Consider the following 23,888-nt stretch of genomic DNA (forward strand, 5'->3'; position numbering starts at 1 on the left):
ACTGATTCTCGTTCTAAGGACGACGAAGAAGAAGTAATCTACAGGACGTCGGTGGTGGAGTCTCAGCGTCAAAAACAACGTCAGAATTTCACTGAGAAACAAGAACAAGACTCAACAAGTGCAAGAGTAAGCTGGAAACATCGACTGGCGTCTCTGGCGAGTGCCAGGTGCCTGGGTGTTCGCGAAAGGCTCCAACCGCTGAACAAGGGGGAATGGCGAGTGTCAGCTAAATCCGATGGCATCTTCGGATGGCCTCTGTGATCCCCGCGAATGCGAGCCGGCCGATTTCTGAGGCCACTGTGCCTCCAAGTGTAGGAGATCTCTGGCGTCAATCGAGCTGCGAGCTCATTTGCCTCTCGTCACGAGACAAATTATACGTAAATTCTGAGCACTTGCACTAACAAGGCATATCATTTAACTTATAACATTCTGCCTTATGGCACATTCGAATTCTCCTTTTTCGGCCACCCCTGCGAACAATCATTGGTCCTTTAAAAATGTAAGCTTTATCGTGGCAGTAATAATATTATGGCGCGTTGCGATAGTGTTAACAAGTCCGGAGTAATGTGACTATAAAGTCATTTGTGTCCGTAGTTCAGCCTCATTGTCGTTTTACGCAACCATGGAAACGCTTTCGAAGCGCTCTCAAAGGTCTGGTCTAATCTGCCGTTAATGTGCACAATTGTCTGCTATACCAATTTGCTGGTTGGTTTCAACGTCGTTTTAACAGCCGCGCGAACAGCTTACGCTCTTCTTTCGCTCTGGGGGAACGCGAGGTGGCCATTGGCAACAAAATAAAGCACAAGCTCTGAGCGCCTAGCTCTGTGTCACCAGTGTAAGGCTAGCTTACCCGCGGTGCAATCTGCAGTGAATGCCTGCCGATAGTCGGAGCACAAATCACGATACACGAGCGTAGAGTGAACAATGATAAAATTGCATGGACCGCTAACTGGACGGGAATACCTGCCGTGTACGTGAGAACGTGAGGGAGAGAATGCTTAACGTCACATTCAAACATTGCTTCCCAACAGCCTTTGCGCCTAAGACAAGCCGGACGGCGCAGAAGAAAGTCCGGGGAACGAGCCAGTTAATGCACCACTTTAAGGGTAAACAGTTGGAATAGCTTAAATTTCATCCGTCAAGACGCATGATCGCTATGAAGGCATGCGCATGATCGATTTTGGAAGAGCTACTCATCTGTCCTTCCAGGTACAATGGCAAGCGGTGACCCAAGGAAGTTCCCGGTGACGACTGGTCGAGCAGACTCGTTGAATCTGTGCGACGTCGGCTTGGCAGACATCGAAGGAATAAAAGGCTTCTTCTCGGGCAATCCCGTCGACCACGCGTCACCTTGCACTGCGACCGAGGACCGAGCGTGTCATATCGTTCGACAACTCAGTGTGTGGAACGAAGTGCTTTCCCAGGCCAAGCTAGAACTGAGAGAAACCCCGCGAACGCGCAGCGGGCTGACCGTAGCGAGCATCGACTGCCCGTACATTAGGGACCACTCGCTGGACACACTGCACCGGGTCGCCACGCTGCTGCACTGCCTCGTCAAGAAGCATCACTGCGTGACGCATGTGGACATCACGATGGGCAGGCTCAACGTGTACGACGATCTCCTGTGCGACGCCCTCCGTGGAAACCAGTTCGTCGAGTCGCTCAAGTTGCGGGACTCGTTCAGCCGGGGACTCGGCCCCCACAGTAACTTCTGCGCGGTCGTCCCGACCCTGCCAAACTTGAAGCACTTCGAGTGCACAAGTGATGCGGAGTGCCGGCGGTGTTTTCTGGACGCGCTGACATCCCTCCTGTTGACGACGAGGTCCCTCACGTCTCTCCATGTTCCCAATGTAATCATGAAATGCAGGGCTACAAAGGCGTTCTTGACTGCGATCATGGCGTGCTCAACCCTAAGGGAGCTATCGATGAACATTGCATTCGGGCTCTACGCCGAGGAAGAAATTTGTGCTACTTTCGCGGAGTACCTGAAGAGTTCGACTGCCTTAACGATGCTGACCTTTGTGGGAGACGGCTCCTTTTACAGCACTGAGATGCAGTTGATACTACGAGGACTCGAGAAAAACAGGACGATCACCAGACTAGACTTCAGGGCAGCGTTCGTGTCGGAGCGATGTTTGGAAGCCGTAGATAACATTTTTGCAAGAAATACGACGCTGCGCAGTATTCACATTCCACCCAGCCAACCTGGCCTCTACAGTTCTTACCTACAGAGGGGTGCTTTCATTTGGGATGTCTTGTTGACAACCATCACGGAGAATGAGACGCTTCAAGAACTTACACTACCATTCAACATGTGGAGGCCACAGAAGTGGGCTCTGTTCTTTAGAGCGCTTTCGACGAAGCACAGTCTAAAGAACGTCATCATAGACGGGGTCGCCACGGACGCCATCGCTATGCAACAAGTCTGCGAGGCCCTACGAGAAAGTGGCGCCGAGGAGAAGGTCGTTTTTGGACCAGGGTTGGGGGCTTCCTGCTATCGGCACGATTTGCATTTACTCAGGTACCATTGTTTCCGCGACGTCATCGCCTCACAGACAGATGACGGAGCCGATGCTCCGCCGCTTGGCAGGCTTCTGCACCAGCTGTGTTCGCTGAACCACGTGACATCGCTGACTGTGACTATTGATCCTGGTACGTACAGGGAGGACCTGTCGTCTGCTCTGGCGGACTATGTTGGAACCACCACCACGCTCAAGAAACTGCGGCTGATCTCGGTGTCTGTTGCCGATCCGGCGAATGAAACTGACCTAGCTTGGACGGCCGTGGTAGAGTCGTTGTCAAGGAACAGCAGCTTAGCAGAGCTGTGCGTCAGCGCGACGTGCATGCCTGAGGACGACTCTGAGCGCATGGCAGATGTCGTCAAGCACAGCGAAAACATACGAAGGTTCTCCGTTTCGGTACAACATAGCTGGCACATGGCGGTGTTCGTGAGTCGCTTGTCCGACGGCATATCTCGAAACTACAGCCTCATAAGAGTCGAATTTCCTGGTTACATGAACAAGGACTCGTTTGCCGTCTGGGACACGGTGCGGAGGAACTCCCGCCTTGTGGCCAGTGCTTCGCAATTCCTAGCAGGAGCTAATCCTGACAAGTAAGTACTAATAATGAAACTGCCGCACTTCGACACAACTACTAGCAAGACTCGTGTCGGGAAGAATAACGCATGCTCTGATTGTTTTTTTTTTTAATTTTGATCATTTCTTTTAGACCTGCCGTTTAACCCTGCCATTGAAATGTCCGAATAATCATCCCGCCGTTCTTATTAAGACTGCTCGTTGGCTTACCCACTGTCGCTTATAGCATTCGCTATTACCCGGCGGAACAGCTGCTTAGAAACAAATGTGGACAACCTCTTGAAACAGCCCTAACGAGGTCGCGACGTAATCCTCGATTGGGCCAAAGGGAGCCGAGGTTAGCTGAGAAAGTGCTTCAGGAAGTGATGCGTTTGCTCATTTTTGAAACATAACGCCTCAATGTATCCACTAGACGAGGACACATACTTTTCTTTCGATTTTTAATTCTCTTTCTTATCCTGAGCACAGCATTTCATTACGAACCTTACAGAGGAGCTACTCCAACAACTTCCTTCGTATGACTGCATCGGCTCGACCACGCTTTAACACATGTTATCACTGCTATTGTATCGCGGTGAAATCTTGAGTTTAGCGACTTCGACAAGATGTAAAACTGTCCCGGCACGTATCGCGTTTTCGACAGGACCACTGCGGCGGCGCTGGAGCGGGTCTTGCGGCACCGAGCTCTTCTGGAGGAACTTGCCGAAATCCAGTCCATCAGCGAGGACGAGGCAGCGGCCGCTCTCCGAGACGAAGTCAGGTCCTTCGAAGGCATGCACGAGTTCATGCGACTCGCAGGAGTCGTGAAGGAAAGGGTCACGTGTCATCGAGGGGTAGACGGGTGCAGGCAGCTCGACGACCTCAACGAGCACTGCTGGATCGCGATCCGGCGCTGCCTCGCGCTTGATGACGTCGTGGACGAATGCGCCCAATCAGAGCCGAACCGCGTGTGACGTACGCGCGATGCTGTCCTTTGTTGTAGTTTGTCTTAGAGACACGCCATCTGCCCAGACAGACAGTCGAGAAAAAAAAAAGAAGAAATCGCACATACTACGCGTGTTCGTCGTTACTTGCAGGCGCCATCCACCGCAAGATGCCGTAACCCAAAAACAAATAAAGCATTCAAAAAGAGAAGTTCGTGGAAGCAATCTAACAAAACATATAAGCACGCGCTATTGTGGTTCTGCTGTGGCTAAACGGCAAATTTGGTGACACCGCGTCTGATAGTGCACGCGTACGCCTCGTCCTGAAACTTCGCACTGGACAAACGGGGACAAAGATGCACTATGGACTAGCGCAAAGTTTGACGATGAATCAATTCCGACTGGGCCGGCTCGCAGTGGGGCCTCGTCCAGTTATCGTCGCGTGAGTCGTAGGTGAAGTTGCGCTGTCCAGAAGATGCGTGTAGCTCGCAACCCTTAAGCGCGCAGGTCGTGTGACACCGGAGTTCGGCTATATAACGTATACGGCCACGCTCAAGATATTTCAGAGCACGGAAAATGAGCATAAGGGAAAATTTTCTCGCGACTTCACCGCAGAGTGTGAAATATACGTCAGGAATGCGATGATTGTGCGACGAAGTATCAACTCTACCGTTCGGTTGATGGACCTCAAGGCTGCGATGAAATTTAGATTTTACTCGGATCCCGTGTTCTGAAAACTCGTGTTCCGAAAGGCGCAAGTGCTACTCGCCAAAAGTGGTGCTTCAGCGGCAGACGTACCATACATGTATTAGTGCGCAAAGTCATTAGTGTGGCCCTGTAATATACCAAAGGCAGTGCTGAAAAACAATCTCGGTGCTAACAATGTAGGCAAACCAGACGCCGACGCGAATGCCTGAAGAAAAAAAATAACATCACTGTGCGATTAGCCACAACGCGAACATCGTATTGCACACAGTTTTTCGCTGTGACATTCTGAAGGCATTTCATCAAAATCAATTTCTTAAACGGTGCAAAAGGCCCGAAAGACGCGGGAAAAAGCGATCAGTGCTGGGCGCGCAGTGACAAAGAGACATTTTTATTGGAAAATACAGCTAATAGAAGCAAAAAGTTGAGCCGTATGTTAAACTCCTGTAGCATGCGAAGGCGAAGGCCTGCTGCACACTTGGCAATCTTGGCATCGTCGTGTTGCTGCTTTCGCAGATGATGATGATGATGATGATGATGTCCTTGATGAGTTTGGCGCTTACCCACTCGCGGGGATTGGCCAAGAGTCGGGCAGACTTTGCTTAAGTGTGCAGAAAATGGAGGTAACAACCTAAAATTTTTTTACATGAATTTAGCCGAGAGAAAATCGAAACGGTTCAGTAGACTGTCATGCTACGTAGAGGGAAAAAAAGTATCTATAATATATCAATGCGGCAATAGAGGAGGAATAAATAGAATAATATGGTCATCAATGAAATCGGTTTGATTCAATAATAAATTTTTCTAAGGCGAAGCACACATTCCTGTGTGAGTGCCCAAGCACAGACTCTCCGAAAGACAGTAGTACCGGAGTGTTCAATGGCAGGCCAAGCTGTCGCACTGTAATTTCTAATGTCATTTTCCTCACGGAGGAGAAACGCCGGCATTCCAGCAAGTAGTGCTCAATCGTCTCTAATGCATTGCAAAAAGGGCACAATGGGGATATTGCCAGACCAGATCGGTGCATGTAAAAATTTAGAGATGGGACTCGACAACGTAGTCTCGTTAATGTAACTTCCGTTTGTCTTGTTTTGCAAAACTTCCTGCTCCAAGGGAATTGTAAGTGGCGTAGTTCCAAGGATGATTTAAGGTTCGATTGTGATGTTAAAAGGATGTATCTTCTAAACCTGGCGGACGTGATAAAACCCATCGTTGGAAGAAGGGGAAGCACTGGGCCGCTGATAGAAGCCTTGGCCAAGCTGTCTGCCACCTCATTCATAAATATGCCTTTGTGCCCAGGTACCCATATTAATCGTAAACTTCTCAAATGACTAGGAGCCAGTGAGTAAAAAGTTTTCAATATGTGTGACTCGCCGGGAGCAGTAAGTGAGGTGCACAGCGACAAAGAATCTGTGATTATTACCGCCGTTGTCCTGGAAGATTGTAGCTTTCGTAAAGCTAGGACAACAGCTAGGAATTCCGCTAGGTATATTGGAGTGAAGTCGGGAAGCCGAATAGAAAAAGACCAGTCCAATGATGATGAGAAAATTCCAACTCCTGCCTTTTCTTCACTCTGCGAAGCATCCGTTGCTATAATTACGTTAGTGTGGAGTTGATTCAAGTGATCCTGGAGTAAGCCGTTAAGAATATGCGAGGGAAGCTGCTTTGCATTATTTGGGTATAGGTCATCATAAGTAATAACTAGTGAATTTGAGATGCTGTTTTCCGTGATTATGTCATTTATATTTACGTCTAACGGATTCAATAACGATTGCGATACAATGACTTGTGGCGTGTGAAACCGTGGCCATCTGACTCCAAAAAATTGGACTCGTTGTTTGATGAAGATGGACTGGGATCTTCTTAGTGGGGATTCATAGAGCCTTATAAATGTTTGGACAGTAAGTATTTTAAATCTCATTTCAAGGCAAGGTAATCGTGCTTCCATGTAGAGCACAGCGTTGGCTACAAACTTTGGTAGCCCCAGACATAAGCGAAGCGCTTCCCGTTCCAGCAAAACTATAGTGGGCGTAGCTTGTAAGCCGCGGCGCCGGAGAATAACACACAACCGAACTCTATTATAGGTCGAATATACATGCGGTAAATCATTATGAGTGTTTCTCTGCGCATGCCCCATCGATAATTACTTATCCTTCGTAATATCCCCATTGCACGAGAAGCTTTCGAAGATATATGGTCAATATGCTGACGCCAATCAAGATTACTATCATAAATAATTCCAAGGTACCTGACCTTTTCCACTTGTGGGATAGTGGAATGACGGTATGAAAGGGATATAGTAACTGGGTCTTGTAGGGGAAAGACAGGAACGGCACTCTTATTTACATTAAGGGACAAGCGAATACTGTCTAGCCATGCTTCTAGCTCGCATAAGTATTCCTGTAAGCATTCGTACAGAGACTGAATATCCCTTGCTGATGCAAAAAACGCTATATCATCAGCGTAAACGTACGTGCTTACATTTTGATGATGAGGAATGGAGCTGAGTAGGATGTTAAACAGCAGCGGGGACAAAACTGCCCCTTGAGGAACCCCGCGTGTTTGTCTGAATTTTCCCGATGAAATTCCGCTTTGAGCACAGTAAAACTCCCTGCCCTGCAAGAACTCGGCAGTCCACGTCACGAAGTAGTCTGGCAATCCAATATCCTGCATCCTCTTTATTAATAAAGGGTATTCCACACTATCGTATGCTTTAGAAATGTCTAATGTGACTAGGGCAGCATATTGTTTTTGGTAACAAGCCAACTGAATTCGGCTTTCTAGGTCGATATGTGCGCACCAAATGGACATCCCAGGTCTAAATCCAATTTGGCAGGGGCTCAATAATTCTCTTGTGGTCACAAACTGAACCATACGTGCGTTTAATAATCTTTCTATTAATTTTACGAAATTTGATGTTAGAGAAATAGGCCGAATATTGTCTAGGACATACCCTTTGGTTTGGTCTTTCAGCAGAGGAATCACCTTCGCAATTCTCCACACAGGAGGGAACCATGCATATTGTACTGAGTAATTTATGGTATCTAACAAGCCGTTAGGAGCGACTTCAAAGAGAAGCTTAATCATCTTGGTAGTGACTCCATCGGGACCTGGGGCTGCAGTTGATAAACAGTGAACGGCTTGGGACAATTCTGCCATGGAAAACTCTTCGAAATCTTCTGAATTGCCCTGCGCGTAAGGAGAGAAGGGAAGAGAGGTAGCGAAGCGGGTCTCTGACCCTTGCGCGATTACATTTAGAGTGTCAGCTTTTTCACTTGTGGTTAAAACTACCGACTCCCAGTTCAAGGGACGTGGAATCATTTTTTGGGATTTTAAAAACCGAAATAATGCACGCTTATTATTTGCTTTCGAAAGGAATTCGAAATGTCGGACATTGTAATCGTCTTTTGCCTTACCTACCGTTCTTTTAAATGTTCCAGCAATAAATTTATAGTTTTTCCAGTTTTTCGGAGATTGGTTATGCATGAGTTGTTTCCATGCAGCCTTGCGTCGCTTGTAGTCCCGCGAGCACTCGTCATTCCACCAATTTGTAGAAGCAGTGTTTTTACATGCCTTTACCTGGAACTCTGATCTTTTGCGTGAATTATCAATGATTGAGCAAATATCCTCGGCTTTCAATGGAGAATTTTCCATTGATTTGAAAGTAGTCCGCAAGCAATTTTTAAATGTACGGTAATCCACAAAAGAGTGGATGCGAGCCTCCACGGTGGACTGCGGACCTACCACTTCAAACAAAACAGGCAAATGATCGCTGGTCGTCCCGACATTCACCGTTTCCCATGCGGATGTGAGAATACCTGGACCTGAAAATGTAAGATCCAGCACAGATCTGAACTGTCCGCGAAGAAACGTAACTGCAGTGATCCCGAATTTTGACACGAAAAGTTATTTGTGATTGCCCAGTCCCACAGACGCTTTCCGCACAGGTCTGTCCTGGATCCCCATGATACATGATGAGAGTCGAAGTCACCTGCCAAAATTATTTCTTTACCGCATTTTGCCATAACCGAGTCTAGTGGGTGTGTATCCTGCACGCCCGAGGGAAAGTATATATTGACTAACGAGAAAGGTCTACTGCCACGGAGAGTAATTTCTACTGCTAGAATTTCACATTCTGGAGACGTCAGCTGGAATGATATATGTGCCCTGTGGCAAAACTTGCTTGAGACCATAATTAACAGTCCCCCACCTCTAGATGGGCGATCTAGGCGAAAGGACCTAAAATTGCGCAGAGAAAATTGTTTTTCAGGGGATAACCAGGTTTCTTGCAGTAAAATTACATCTGGAGAAATTTGAGACGATAGAACGTTTAAATCTGTAGAAGCAGCGAATACTGATCTGCAGTTCCACTGCAATACCCTCATCAACCTTCCAGTGATGAGAGCACCGCAGAGGCCACAGCCTCCTCCAATATATTACCTTTCGGGTTGACTTCAGGGAGGATTTTCTTGGATTTACTAACTGAGTGTGAAGTGGTAGCCTCAAAGGGAGAACACCTCCTTTTATGTGCCCTCACGTCAATATCCATGTTTGAGGTATCTGGACAATCAGGGTTGTCTGGGCTATTAGTTGCCTTGGTTGAGGTACCTGGGACATACCTGACTTGCTCTATATGGGTTGCGGACGCAATTGCTCCATTTTCCTGAGAGTGGGTTAAACAAGCATTCACGTCAGAGCATGATGGCAGGGCAGTAACACTCGGTAATAATTTTTCTGACTTCGAGGAAACCAGTCCATTGAAGCATTCCGTGACGCTTTCTACTATGCGCTCCATAATTTTAGCCATAGACTTTTCAATAGCTTGTGCGATTACCTCTGACAGGCTTCCATCAACGACAGCTTGGGTTCGTGATGTCACACTCGCATAACCATGGGCTCTTTCTTTTACCGCCGCAATTGCCTCTTGGCGTGAGCAGCGCCTTTTGTCCATAACCTCCATTATTTGGACTTCTTGAGTTCGAGCAGGGCAGTTTGAGCAATCAGCTTTGTGGGCTCCACCGCAGAGGCAGCAAGAGTCCGACTCGGCCGAGCAATTACTAGCGGAATGGCTCCCGCCGCAGACGCAACAACGAAGGCTGGATTTGCAACCACCCATGCTGTGACCATAGCGCCAACAATTTCGACATTGTAACGGACGCGAGGCAAGCGGGTCCACTCTGAATATTAGAGGCCAGACTTTTATCTCTGTAGGGCAAGACGTACCTGCAAACGTGGCAATTACTGACTCAGTAGGGACGCGTGTATTGTCCACCATTCTGTTGCACCGGTAAACAGAAATTACTCCAGCCGCGCAGAGCTTTTCTAGGGTCTCTGTCGGACTTAAGGAGGAGTCTACACCACGAACGATTCCCTTAGTGCAGGCAAGATGCGGGGGAATGAAGGCACTCACTTGCATCGATCGAAATGATGAGCACTTAAGTAAGTCGTACACACACGCTTGGTCTGGCGAACGGCAAACAATCCCACCTCTGCCAAACTGTCGCACATCAGTGATGTGCAAGTAGTGATGAGTTGCCGCCTGAAGTTCCGCCTGCACTGCCTTCGGGTTGTTGAGCCGGATGGCTCCTCCATGCAGAGGCACCAGCGCCACAGGAATGCTGCTCACCCCACTACGAAAGAAAGCTTCAAGAGACATTTGATCAGGTGGTAGCGAGGCCGACCAGGGCGGAGATCGCCCCGTGCCGTCCCCTGGAGAACATTTAGACATTTGTGGCACTATCTCCGTAGCAGATAATGTAAATTTATCTTAAAACCCTGCTTGGCATCTACAAAGCTGGACTAGAGCCGCCCGACACTTAGCCAAAACCCCGAAAGCTCACTGTTGCGATCCGAACGACCCCCTGGTCGAGCACCTCGGTTGAATCTCTCTCCGAGAGCTCCGGAGAAGTCGCGTCGAAGCTCAAGGGACCGTGCGAAGCTCAAGGGCTCGTTTTCTTACGCTTCGCTGCGGCTTCGCGCGCTCGTATAGCGGGGTCAGACTCGCGCCAGCGACCTTCCTCTTCGACTTTACGTTCCATCCTCTAAGCAGGGCATTGGAACGTGTGCTGTTGTGTGTGTTGTGTGGGTGATTTGAATGAGTGTGTGCACTGTTCGCGTCACTTTTTTTAACACTTGTTGCCTCAGCCTTACTAGTGTATGAGCCATTGCATTTTTTGCCTGCTTTCGGGAGTATGAGCCACTGGGAAGGTCACATGCTTTTTTTTTGTTTTGTTCCACTCGACTAGACGCCGCTTTTCCGTACGTTGTATGCGTGATTCCGATGTATGCACTGTAAGATTCACTTTGCCGAGTGCTTGCAGCCTCCGAATTGAGAGGGACAAGAGATTGCATTTTTTGCTCGCTTAGGAGGGTATCAGCCATTGCTGATGATGACAATTTTTGTACCATTACGCCGGACGACGTGTTTTATTCAAGCTGATCGGGGGTACTAACCGCTTAGGCTACGTTCATACTTGGGAAACGGCAAGCGGGCGGAAAAGCCAAAGCGGCCGGGAAATATTCTGCGCGCACGTACAAGATGTTCGCATTTGTTTCGCCACTGCACTGGAAACCACTGCCGCTTTCACCCACATCCACCTTGTTTGCGCGCGTTTGCCCGCGAGGTGGCGCTGTTCAGCACACTATTTCAAGACGTCCGTTCATTCATTGACCCTCCAGTTATTAAAAGCTATCATTTCGCCCATCTGCACGTGTCGTCCTTGACTTTCGCGTACCATGGAAGATAAAGAAGACATAGTTTCGATAGCTTTAACTAAATTTTACGACCGGATGTTTACATGCTAGTGCAGCTTCCGGTGAAGCGGAACCGCCTTCCGCTTCGCCAGGGCGAAAAATTCGGTCCGAGACCGATTTTTTCACCGCCTGGTTTTCCGCCTAGGCGGGCAGATTTTGTCAAGCTTTTTCCGCTTCCGCCTGCTCCGAGACCAAGTGTGAACGTAGCCTTAAGGCTTTCGCCTTAATACAGAGTTTTAGAATAGGGGCCCCAAAGAAATAGCATCGAAGGCACTGCGCATGCTCGAGACTCAAACGGCGTTTGGCTTTTGCGTCCAGCACGTTATTTCACTTACTTAGCAGAAGCCCCAAAAGCTTTAGCAGGGAAGAAGCTTGGGCGTGTTGGTGGGATACATACAAACTGGGACACATAGCGCAAGAATGACACAAGGAACGCAGGACGAGCGCCAACTTTCAACAATTGATTTATTGCAGCTGGTGAGCATGTATATATACTCAGTGGGACGCCCCTGCAACAGGCACCCTGAAGGAAAGGAGGAAAAGCAGTCATGTGACTACTATGCCCAAAAATTTAAGCTCTTTCTTTGATAAAAGAATAGACGGCGTGCTAACACAATGTGCTAGCACCAATGTACCTGCTTTGTCCTTGAGTCATTCTTGCGCTGTGTATCCCAGTTTGTATGCCCCAAAAGCTGCCCTAAAGGCTTTGCGTCAACAAACATGGCAGCACCCACCGAAGGGACGGTTCTAACCTAGCATCAAACTGAGTTCGATTCGTGGTAACGCGTGAAGTTTGCAAGCTAGGACCAATGAATGCGGTTATCGCTTTGTCTTAACTAGCGTGTTATGAAGATTGATTCATTATAGTCAGATACAACCGTTAAAAAACACAGCAGTTGGCAACCGAGGCACACGGACCGCGCGGCATTGTGTTACTCCGCTAGCCAATCACAGAAGTCATCGTCATGCGACGTTTTCAACATGGCGTCGTACCTGATACCTCCGGAGCGCCTACTGTTCTTGAAGTCTTTTCATCAACGGAAGCGGTGAGCTGTGAAACAGACATCGACAATGCGTATGGAATCTGAGCATTTCACTGTTCTAAAGTCCGCGGTACAATTCATTTCACTGCTGAGCCCGTTTTACTCATGAAACTTCAATGCCGACTGAAGTGAAACTTGGCAGTAAATAGTTGCAACGAAGCAAGGGTTTCATTTCAGTGCAATAAAGAATTAGACTTTCACTGTTATGCCACATTAGACCAGTGAAAACGTACAAAATTACGCTATTATAACTTTATTTTTGTGGTTACCCCCATATTTAGGTAACAGAGAACGTTTGAAATGCCGACTTTGCAGCCTTCGCGGAGGAACAGTGGATGGCGGTTATGAGGGCATGGGCAGGGCTTCACTGCAGACTTAACTTGTATCTGGCTATTGACGTCGTTGAGTTCACGGTCATGGCTTTGAGGCCCAACACGGCTTAACTTAGCTGGTGAAGGCAGGTTAACTTGGTTAGTCAAAGCTACGCGCAACTAATTGCTCACTGCTAATGCAATAACATCGAAATAGTAATTAAACACAGAAACACGAATGTCGAAATTACTCTCATATAATGGTATATTCTATTTAATTATATATAATAGCTTTTCTTTGACACAGTAGCGGTGCTGAAAGCACACGTTGCGCTCGAGCTAAAGCTTCCTCTTAATACATGGCGAGTGCAGCACTAGCAGAAACAGCACACTTTGTCCTGATCGTTTTTTATTTGCTCGTCATCTTCACTGCAACACTACCCCACCGGCGATGGAGTGCCGTCCTGGAGCAAGCTAATGTGGCACAGGAACAGCTCGCACGTAGGGATTCAAGCAGACTATATGAACGGCATCAGTTCTTGGTTGTGCATATGATGGGCCAGAGTCTTCGGGAGCGATCTCGTAGGTGACACCTGAAAGCTGTCATAGAATTCGATATAGATATAAATAATGCGACAGAAGCTTTTTTTCCTGATAGGCCGACACAAGATGGTGACCACAAGAGTACGAGGGAGTCAGGTAAAAACTTGACAGACCTGTGGTGCTTAATTCCTATTGTAAAGAGACTTGGGAAGCTTGGGATGCAGGGAGACGAGCAAGAGCTATCTGACGGGCCTGTGCTGCCACTGTGCGTCGCAAGCGTATGCGGTAGGCGACTCTGTTCCACAAGGAATTATAGTGTCCAGGGCAGAAGAGGATCCTGGCAAAATAGCATGTAAAACGGCGAGTGGCCAGTGCAGTGTCATGATGGGATGATTAATATGCAAAGGATATACATGGCAGAACCCAGTTCCAATGGTCTGCAGAAACATACGTGGCTAGCATACGTAGGTTGGCATTCTGTTCAGTCATTGTGTAATGTCGTTTCTCTGTGGATGATATGCTTTGGCGCCTTCATGTTCAGTAGAGCAGGAGCAGAGGATGTTGTCAAGGACCCTAGACAAGAAACATCCACGATCCGTGAGGAGCTGCCGTGGAGCACTGTGGTATAGGACGACGTGCAGGAGAAACATCCGCAGCCGTTGAGTCTCGACCTCTGCATCCAGAGGGTCCAGAGGATGTCAGCACAGGCATTCGTCCTGATGTAAACGTTCAGAGTCGTACATGATAAAGAAGGTGTACTTTTGTACATGCAATGCCCAATGGCCGAGGTGCCCGGTAGGGTTTTTCGAGGAAGGCAGCCAACAAAGTAAATAATTACGATGAAATGGCGCTCATATAGGTACAGGCAAAACTTTGCTATTGCCCAAACCACTGCGAGGCACTGCCGTTCTGTGATAGAGTAATTACGCTGGGCCATGGAGAGAAGGCGGCTAGAGTAAGCGAGAACGCACTCTTGGCCATGCTGAATCTAGCCAAGAGCAGCACCGATGCCGTGGCCACTAGCATCTGTGTAGACCTAGGTAGGTGCAGACGGGTCAAAATGAGCTAAAATTGGGGGCATCCTCAGGAGTTTGACGAGTACTGACACGGCCGCTGGGTAAAAAAAAAAAAGGTGTGGCCTGCCGTGTGCATCAACAGGGCTGTGATTCACTACCGCACCACCAGTTGGGGACTGTTGTCTGTGATCAGCACAAAAAATGCATGAAGAAAGCACTTCGAACGCCGTCGCCCGTGGAAACTGACACATCCCATCCTCAACAGCTAGCGCCGTTTGGCCCAGCCAAGCAGCCGAAAATGCAACTACGGCTGAGACATTTGCTCCCATTGCAGCCTGCCTCACGTGGCAGGCCGCACCTTTTTTTTAACCAGCGGCCGAGGTGTTGAGAAGGCTTCGGCCTGCCATTGTTTGCATGAGAAAGCGATATCATTCTTCAAAAGCTCGGACAGGGCGAGTAATGTTAGCAAAATCCTGAACAAAGCGACGGTAATACGAACACAAGCCAATAAAGCTTCGAACTTCCTTAACCAAGCATTAAACCGTGAAGTCTAGCACAGTGTGAATTTTGTTCAGGTTAGGTCAAATACCCTCAGGGTTGACAAGGTGCCCTAGAAGGGTAATTTCACGGCGAGCGAGGTGCCATTTCAACAAAGTGGGCTAAGTTTGTCTGTATTCGAAGCCGGAAGGCGCTCAGAGAAATGGCAAGGACCTATTGATTCTGCGTGAGCACCGACTCCCAAAAAGCAGCATGAACACGATGAGCGGGTACGGAAACTGGAACAAAAACGTCAGTATTCACAACGGCCTCGTGCTCAGGTTAGGCAATTTTGTCTTGCCGTCAATCACTTCATGTATAGTGCAGTCCACATATAACGATACCGCATATAACGATATATCGACTTCAAAGTATCAACTGGTATTCATTAGGGCTATGAGAAAAATCCCATATTGAACTATGTTATTCACCGCATATCTGATAATAACGATCGAAATTCTGCCTTTTGGATGGCATTTTCCATGCAAAATAATCATGAAACTTGCGTTGCTAAGTTCCTCTTAACCGACAGGGTAAAAAGTTTGCCTACGCGAGTTCGTATCTGCCACCATTACCGTGCAGCGCATCCTGCCAGTGGACGGATTGCAAAAGCCACGGAGAGCATCGCAAGTTGGCGCAGCGTCCCACAAAATGGCACCAGCTGCTTCGCGTCCAGAGGAAAAAAATTTTTTAAATGCAAAGCAAACCGCACCTGCGCTCCCTTTCTACAATCTCCCTCAGCGAGTGCGGGAATGTGCTGCGGAAGCAGTGGTTGGTGCGCCAACAAAGAACAAAGCTTTGTCGCTTGGGGCGATGCAAAATATGAGCTCGCACAGTCGACGATATCAACGATTCTGAAAACTGTGAGCACCGCTACGATCATGAAGGCTAGAAGCAGTGATCATTCCTATCAACGGAAACGGCAGACTTTGTGCACCAGGGGCGAAACCCCCATGTGTGTAACCAACACGGTGGCAGTCACTGACATTAGCGAACTCTGGAAGCACGTCGCTACTGGCGATAAAATAGGTGGTGCTTCGACAGAGGAGTTTCTGAGTGCAGATAGTGCTTCCTTGTTCTGCGAAAAATCTCCGACGGGGCGATCGTTGTCGCGACACAGGCGGCAGTGTGGTGCGACAGAAGCCACAGCCACAGCAGTGACGACGAGATTGACAGTGGCCCGCCTTTGACACTGACCCCAACATTCATGCAAAGTGCACTGTCGTCAATAGAGTCGATCACCGACTTCATGCATGCTAAACAATAGCCACCAGTGTTCGCGCAGCCCCTGGACACGATGCACACCGTGACTGCAACTTCCACGAAAGCAAATGCAGATTTCTATTTCAGCGAGCCTAACGCTTGACACGCTGCTTAGAGGTATAAATTAACGGTTAATTTTTCACAGCCTACTTTCTACAACGGCAATTTTTTTATCATAAGTGGTAAATTTGGTGTCGGAGCTACGAAGGATGGTTTGGCAGCTCTCTCTCTCTCTCTCTCTCTCTTAGGCAGCAGTCCAGGTATAGCGATGATCGGTTATAGCGATCGCATTTTTCATTCTTCTTGATATCGTTGTAAGTGGACTGCACTGTAGTTCAAGGCTACGTTACATTGGTCTGTCGGATCAAGTGATACCACAGCTTTGCTGGCCAACCCCCTTCACAGCATGGATTCAAGCCAGCACATTTTTTTCGGTGTCCAACTGTGCACCAAGAATACAACCGTGAAGCTTCATTTCAGTCGGTGTCTTGCGGATGGAGATTAGGGGAGGCCAGTGGAGGAGCCTTTCTTCTGGTGTGTTGAGAGACCTAGCAGCTTTCACTGTGCAAGGCAGGCAGCTGGTTAGAGCATGTGGCGGGGAGAAGGCCTCAACTCTTGAACTGTTTTAAACACGTAACTCTTGCAATATGTAAAACAATCACACTGCTCTCCGCTTCACATCACACCTCTACTTCTCTCTTCAAGGCGTTCTCATCAAGCATGAAAGAGGCATACGATGGCATGGGCCAACTATGCTTTCAGGAGATGTCCGACCAGACCTCTTATAATATGCTATGGCCATCAGTATTCAAGTGCTTTGCAATACAAACTCGCATTGTCAAAGGTACATTGCCCTCATTGTGGATAGTTTTGCACACATTGAATGAAGAAAAGGACACAAAGACGAGTGCAGATTGACAACTTCTTTTGTCAGTTGTTAGTCTGCGCTGGTCTATGTGTCCTTTTCTTGTCTTCGTTCAATGTGCGCGAAACTTTCCACAATGAAGTCAAACCAACTAGCCCGCCTATTAGTCTTATTGCAGTACGTTGCCCCTTTGCCTCTTCTATTATGGAGAGACATGTTTGTCAGCACACAAAATGTTTTGGTTGCAGACTTCATCGCAATCTGAAGTCACTTGCAAGTGCTGCAGGTGCTTGGATTTTAGAAGCCCAAGTTACTTATGATACACGAACACAGGGAAAGAGTGACAATGTGACTAGATGCAATTACTTGTGGACATAAGACAACAGTGTTTTATGCCTGCTGCTGGTATTCTTGATTTATTTCCGGCTCAGGAAATGGTAACACCAGTTATAGGCTCGATATCACCCTCAGCAGGTTCTGAGGAATTCAGAACGGCGATACCCAGATGGCACGTAAAAAGCCCTGTAACACTCCAGCCATCGACAAGGTGCACTCAGATAGCTCGAGGACGGCTGGACAGCGGCTGACATTGATGGCTTGCAAGATGTCGTGTGCAAGCTCAAAGTGGTCCTTGAGCGAGTGCAGAGCAAACGCACACCTCAACCATAGTGCACTTGGTAAATGTACAGTTTTGTAAGCCATGGCAGGTCCTTAGTGCTTGAACTTGTAGGCTTCAGGTTTCACACAAGTCGACACCGATGGGCTGAATTCCTGAAATTAAGAGTACACAAAGATTTTTCAGAAAAAATAACAAGCAGATACAATTGCTGGCCAAATTTTCATGACAGTGACTGGCCGCAAAAAATGAATTTGGACAAATCAATTCCATTATCTTTTACATCAGCACAGCGGAATATTCATTAACGCAATTCTACTTTATGCTGCACTTCTTAAAGATAATGTTTACTTGAAACTCCCTTAGTGTCGAAGCCACAGATGAAAGCTGGTAGCTACTCTGTCAACCACGCCGCTTTACAAGTGACTTCAGTTAATTATCCCTTCAACAATCAACGATTATGTATGCATAGTACATAAAGAACAACAAGCTTAACTCAATTTATACCAAACAGAACAGATCTTGCTGGCACCTAAATTACAGTGATTCCGTACAAGTGACAAATATCCCAATGGCAACCAGCCCTAGTTGCCATGTAAAAATGGAAAAAGCAGCCACAGTGTTGCGATAGGAAGGTAATTCAAATTATCTCACACGGTGTTCATTACCGCTGGCACATCGCATTTGAAGGAGAGACACTTACATAAAATATTACAATATCACAACTATATAATTACAATTGCATTATAATTACAAAATATTCCACATTCGTAAAGGTTGAGTTAAGATTTTACAGTATAAGAGATGGCATTAGGCTTTCTGGCCCTAGGGATCCATAGCAGCCTTTACAAAGGGTAGAACAACACCAGTGTTTCAAGCCAAAGCCTAGCCATGCGATACAATGAATAGCATGGAAGCACTGCCGCTCAATGCCCAAAGTCTAATCATAGATGACGGACGACCTGATATACCACTGTAGCGATACCGGTTTCAACAATAGTGTATTGGATATAACAATAAACAGCCAATGCATCATAAACTATTAAACAGGTGGTTATATAAACATGAACGCTTACCACAATGATGCTGCCACCATGGGTCAGCCTGCACTTCGACGCTGCAAGTTGAAACTTGTGGCTTTGTGCACCGGACTAGGGTGATGTGATGCTCAGTCTGGCAAGACTGTTCAGCATGCTGGAGCAGGGCCTCGTGCTGAAATTTCAAAAGTTGGGAGACTTGTCAGTTGCAAACATCATGTAACTGATAACACTGCCACGCACATGTGTTCCACTTTTGGCTGACATCGACTTTCGATGGTTCATCACCATTACGAAGCTATCGCTCTAAGCGAGTCACACCATAGCAGTCGAAGTTTTATAATCAATGCCACCCATTCCATAACGAAAGAGACATGTCTAATCAGATTGTGCACGCGATACGAATAGTGTACTGCATTCAGAAATTCACATGAGCACCGGCCATAACTCTGAAATGTACCGTGACAACCGTGGACAGACTTGATCCACAAGAATATGTTCGATGTCTGACAACTGCATACTAACCACTGTCGCTGTGATTTGAGTGTTGCTTTTATTTCTGAGCATGGACCATTAACTCTCAATATCGGCAGTAAACAATGACAGTAACACCCACACCAACATGACAAGGTCACTGCCAAGGATAACAGAATAAATGCACTGATTCATGGGTCACAACATTTATGAAGGAGAAATTATTCAAGTGGAAACATCCTTTAGTCACACCGTAGATGTCTGTGTACGTGACTTGTTTTTGGCGGTTCTGCCCAATGCTGCTAGCGGGGTTTCTGATGAACTGAACGCATCGAAGTTTTGTATTTACCATTGAATGAAACAAATGGCAGTAGAGTTTTCGGCAAGTGCATATAACCCATAAAACTTGGGTCTGCCTGCAGGGGAAGCAGCTCGTAGCTTAGAGCACTTGGCTAAATCTCTTGGATCATTTGGGCCCCGTTATTAATCAGAAGTCCAGCCATTAAACGACTGTTTATACATATTTTTGAAGCTTTAGAAACTTTCCCACACGCTTCTTGCAAACAAAAGGATTGTACTTGTAGTGCGCTAATACCAGCCACATGATTCGACCAAAAAGACAATGATGACACACCGGGCACGCTGACGGAGCGCGAGCAAGGAATCGGCGGTTGCAAGATCGAAGGCCAGCAGCGCTTTGTTCCGTTCCCACCTGACTGAGCGGGCCCTGTTAAAATATAATTTGTGGACACCAGGCACTACCGTCTGTCTGGTTTTGTATAACACAGAACGAAAAAAAAAAGAAGAATGAAACAACAAGCTTCGGCTGAGCAACCGCACTGAATAAGTTTCTCATCCGTTTCATCCCAGTAGGCACAAGAAAGCCTTACCTCGCCGACACACTTGTCTTGGAGGCCTCGCCATGGTTCTACCCGGCAGGTGCTACTCGCCAGGCTGGCCTCGATAAATGGTGCCTTGTCACATGCCGCCTCAACAGCCTGTCAAAGAAATGGGATGCGATTAAAGCACATGCAAAAGGAAAGGGTAAAATGCTAGCTTGACATAACAAACGGCTCAGACAAGCTGCCGATGGCATATCACTTTCCTTGCGAGCGCTACCTAAGATGCCTAGGCTGTAAGTGGGCCATCCCCAATTTCCCACATAGCAAGCAGACTAGGAAGATTGATCTCACTGTTCCCATTCATGAAACATCTAAACAAAATATATATGGGGATGCAACATCAAGTCTCACATTCTTATGTTGCAAGATATGATGTATATATTTCATGGAAGGCGTCACGGATCTGAACAAGCAGAGTGGCACATTTCTACGATCAATGGCCACAATGTGCTGCTTGGGCTCGTCACCAAAACGTAGTATGTAACATACTGGAAGTGCAAAAGTGCGCATGTAATACGTGATGGTGTAACTTCTAGATTCATAAGCTTTGATCATCATATATAGAATAGTTATTCCGTAAAATGTGTTGCAGATAAAATACAACCACACTGCGAGATAAACGGAGTGAGATTTTTACGACTGTGCTATTTCTGTAGCTTTGGCAGCATCACCTAAGCATAAAATGCAGTATAGCCGATATTCCAGAATAATTCACTGAATAGCATTGAATTAAGCACGAAAGCAGAGATGGGATGACCAGTATAGACGTTAACTTTCACTTACAGTAAAAAAAAAAAAACAGCACAATGATATACAACGAAATAACAAATAAGTTCGGCAGAGACACTTAAAACTGCTTATGTGTGGGAATGCAAAATCATTATAGTAACTTTGGTGAAATGTTTTCTATTGGTCTCCGGCCTCGTGTTGTCTGAATTCATCCTGTTCACGCTTTTGACGTGTTGCTTCAGCCTCGCGGTGTCCAAGTGCTTCATCATGTTCCCGCCTTCGACGTTTAGCTCCAGCATCACTTTGTCTTGCGTCTTCATCTGCATGTCATTGTACATGTAAACTTTCACGGCATTCCTTTGGACACATGCTGGTGGTTGTTTTGGCAGCAACAAGCGCCTGCCTCTTTGCTCGTCGTGCGGCATTTTTGTGCTCCCTTGCTTCTTCTTAGGCCTACTTCCGTGGGCGACCACATTTCGCAGCTGCCACTGCCATAAATGCTTGCAAGTCCATCGCAATAGAGAGAGCATCGACAAAATCCGAAGAGCAAGCGATGCGTGGGAGGCAGCGCACTCATTTTATACACTCATGATGTGGCACCACCTCCTCCCCGTTGGCTGCGACGTGATGTGCCCAATGACGCTCACACACTAGGCCGCACCTTTTAGTCGGCCGGAAACCTGGAGCCATCAGGGAAGCATGCTCGTCTCGCACCTCAGAGGCCCGTCTTCCGATTCCCACCTCAACCGAAATGTACCAAATTTTTTTTCCAAGCCACCAATTTACTCTGATTACAGGAACCTCCCTGAGAAATTTCACGCCAATCCGAGCATTTTTGGTACCATCGATCGATCACACTGCCGCGAGATTTTTCATGTAATGGGGAATATAATGCTTTCGCATTAAAAGCGATTCATTCTAGGCTTTCAGCTGCTCATCGTACCTTAATGCTCTGGTAAACACAGTTCCTCCCAGAGTGTGCATAACTTTGCTTGGTAGAGCATGCACAGTTGACGACCTTTCCGTGCTTGCTCTGTAGATAACAAGGCCTCTCTCTCTTCAGCATTCACAAGCATAGGGGGGCGAACACCCTCATTTTTGGTATACCTCCCCAACGATGCAAGTCCCGTCCTAACCTCACCCTCAGGCTAAAAATATGCTCGCCATCCTCTCAACTCAGTGCAAAACATTTACCTGCCCTCCCTCGCCCTCGTCCACTTGCTGAAAAGGCCACCGCCCTTCTCTTACCTTCAGCTTGCTACATGATCAAATGAACCGTTCAGTCATCTCGTCAGTTTAGTTTATAAATACGATTGCCAGCCACGCCATTCCAATAGATGAAGCATTGTTTTGCTTATAGGGGCACTGATTAAATGTAAAGATTAAGCTGCCCGCAAGACTTGCAATGTGACAACCTCACCTGCCACCATTTTTTTCCATTTGTTATTAACAGAAAGTGCGACTTTTTAATGTGAGAATGAAATGGTGAAACAAGGCACAGCCCAATATTTTTGCAATCACAAAAGCTGCCTATATGAATTCTTTTAAATTACTATATTTCGTTCGTACATTTAAACAAGCCCACAAAAGCCTATGTGGTAGAAATCACCTGAGCCCACCACTACAGTGTGTCTCTATCATAGGCACAGTTTGGGGAAGTGAAACCTTTACGACGTTATCATCAGAATGCACTAAAAAGGCAAAGTGAACTGCCATAAGTACTTTGTTACTGGCATAAAGCTTAACACTACCTTTTACTATGTATAAGGATGGTTATATATGTGAACTGTAAATGTAACTGCAAAATATATGTGAACTGCAACTACCTCATATACTAATCAAACTACCTTGTTCTGCTTATTCAAGAAAATCAGCGCAACAGCAACATGTTATAGAGGTTAAGCTAAAACACTCAAGTTTCACGTTTACTGCAAATAAAAGCCATCTACCGCTGTTTCCATGCACCAAACAAAGCATAAAACAAATCATTTTTGGTTGTACTGTAGTCGAGCTTCAGCTATATTAATGTCATGTCTTTCTTCCTTTTGATGTTGTCTTGATTAGGTCAGCAAATACTATCAGTGCCTGAAAAGCCTCAGACCTCTAGTTTTTTATCCCACTCTAATCGGAGCAAGAAAAGATGAATTCCATAATGTCTGTTTCAGATGAAGGAGTGTACGCATACAATCTAAGTGAACATGAATCATGAGTTTTCCTCGTTTAAGGCCAAACTACACGTATGCATGCCGGCATGCGAAAACTCGTGCCCACATGCCTCATGCATGCACAGATGGTGCACAACAGATTGTACACACTGAATTGCAACCGAAGCACAGATATGTAATGTTAACGGACGCTAAGAAATAGTGGTGTCCAACATGGCAGCACCTATGGCTCCCTCCTCAGTGTTAATTCTCATGATGGCTACGTTTTCACTCGCGTTGATCACCACGAACTATTGAAATCAGCTTTCGCTTTCTCTAAACTCACCCAAAACATAACGTAAGAGTGCATAGCGCGTCCAATTTCCGAGATTGTTCTGCGATTCTGGCGCTCGTAGGCCTAACAAGACGTATACGCATAGCAACAACAGGATTATTGTGGCTGGAGGAGTATATGTGCCGACTAACCCATCTGGAGCATACGTAGGCCGCCACTTCTCCACATCCTGACGCAAAAGTCATGCTGCACTCAGCATATATACAGCAGTTCTCAGTGGCGCATGTCATCTGGTACTTGTGGCAGACGGTGCGCAAAAAATAAAGCTTGCAGAGTGAAAAATTCATCTGTAGCCGTCAGTTCGTGCAATGAAGAGATACACATCTTTGCTTTTGCATGTTTGCAAGTTGCTAAAATATGTTGAAGCTTCTACAACGAAAGCTGAGTGAACAGTAAACGAAAAGGTGAGGCAACAGTCGCCAGGGTCCTTATGATCAGTCTGCTGACTGATCATAAGCCACTGGCGTATGTTTTCTGCACCAACTCATCGAAGTATGCGTCACACGAACTTCCCCCATCTCACTTATATTTCGGAATTTGCAACCAACACCCACAACATAAAAGGTGCTAACAACAC

At 46.8% G+C, this 23,888-nt stretch overlaps 3 protein-coding genes across 11 annotated transcripts in view; 2 read left to right on the top strand and 1 right to left on the bottom strand.

Moving 5' to 3' along the window:
• Positions 1-1,214: 1,214 nt before the first annotated feature.
• Positions 1,215-4,243, top strand: LOC142589971 (uncharacterized). Its single transcript, XM_075701726.1, has 2 exons — positions 1,215-3,112; positions 3,739-4,243. Exons 1-2 carry the CDS (start codon positions 1,215-1,217, stop codon positions 4,046-4,048), a joined length of 2,208 nt encoding a protein of 735 aa, XP_075557841.1. The 3' UTR covers positions 4,049-4,243.
• Positions 4,244-12,245: 8,002 nt separating this feature from the next.
• Positions 12,246-23,888, top strand: part of LOC142589975 (uncharacterized) — a 35,789-nt gene continuing 24,146 nt past the window's right edge. For both annotated transcript variants that reach the window (XR_012830015.1, XM_075701738.1), the window contains exon 1: positions 12,246-12,522. Coding sequence is in view for 1 of the 2 variants with exons in the window: in XM_075701738.1 (XP_075557853.1) it covers positions 12,442-12,522 (81 nt within the window). In the remaining variant the exon portion in view is untranslated. The remainder of the gene's footprint in view (positions 12,523-23,888) is intronic.
• The window catches only part of LOC142589973 (uncharacterized), a 49,824-nt gene continuing 43,352 nt past the window's right edge, over positions 17,417-23,888 (bottom strand). For all 8 annotated transcript variants that reach the window (XM_075701729.1, XM_075701731.1, XM_075701733.1 and 5 more), the window contains exons 3-5: positions 20,072-20,179; positions 18,747-18,882; positions 17,417-17,825 (exon numbers count right to left, since the gene is read on the bottom strand). In XM_075701729.1, coding sequence (XP_075557844.1) covers positions 17,788-17,825; positions 18,747-18,882; positions 20,072-20,179 — 282 coding nt within the window. In that variant the 3' untranslated portion in view covers positions 17,417-17,787. The remainder of the gene's footprint in view (positions 17,826-18,746; positions 18,883-20,071; positions 20,180-23,888) is intronic.

The sequence above is a fragment of the Dermacentor variabilis genome, chromosome 8, assembly GCF_050947875.1.
Source record: "Dermacentor variabilis isolate Ectoservices chromosome 8, ASM5094787v1, whole genome shotgun sequence".
Classification (NCBI taxonomy): Eukaryota; Metazoa; Arthropoda; class Arachnida; order Ixodida; family Ixodidae; genus Dermacentor; species Dermacentor variabilis.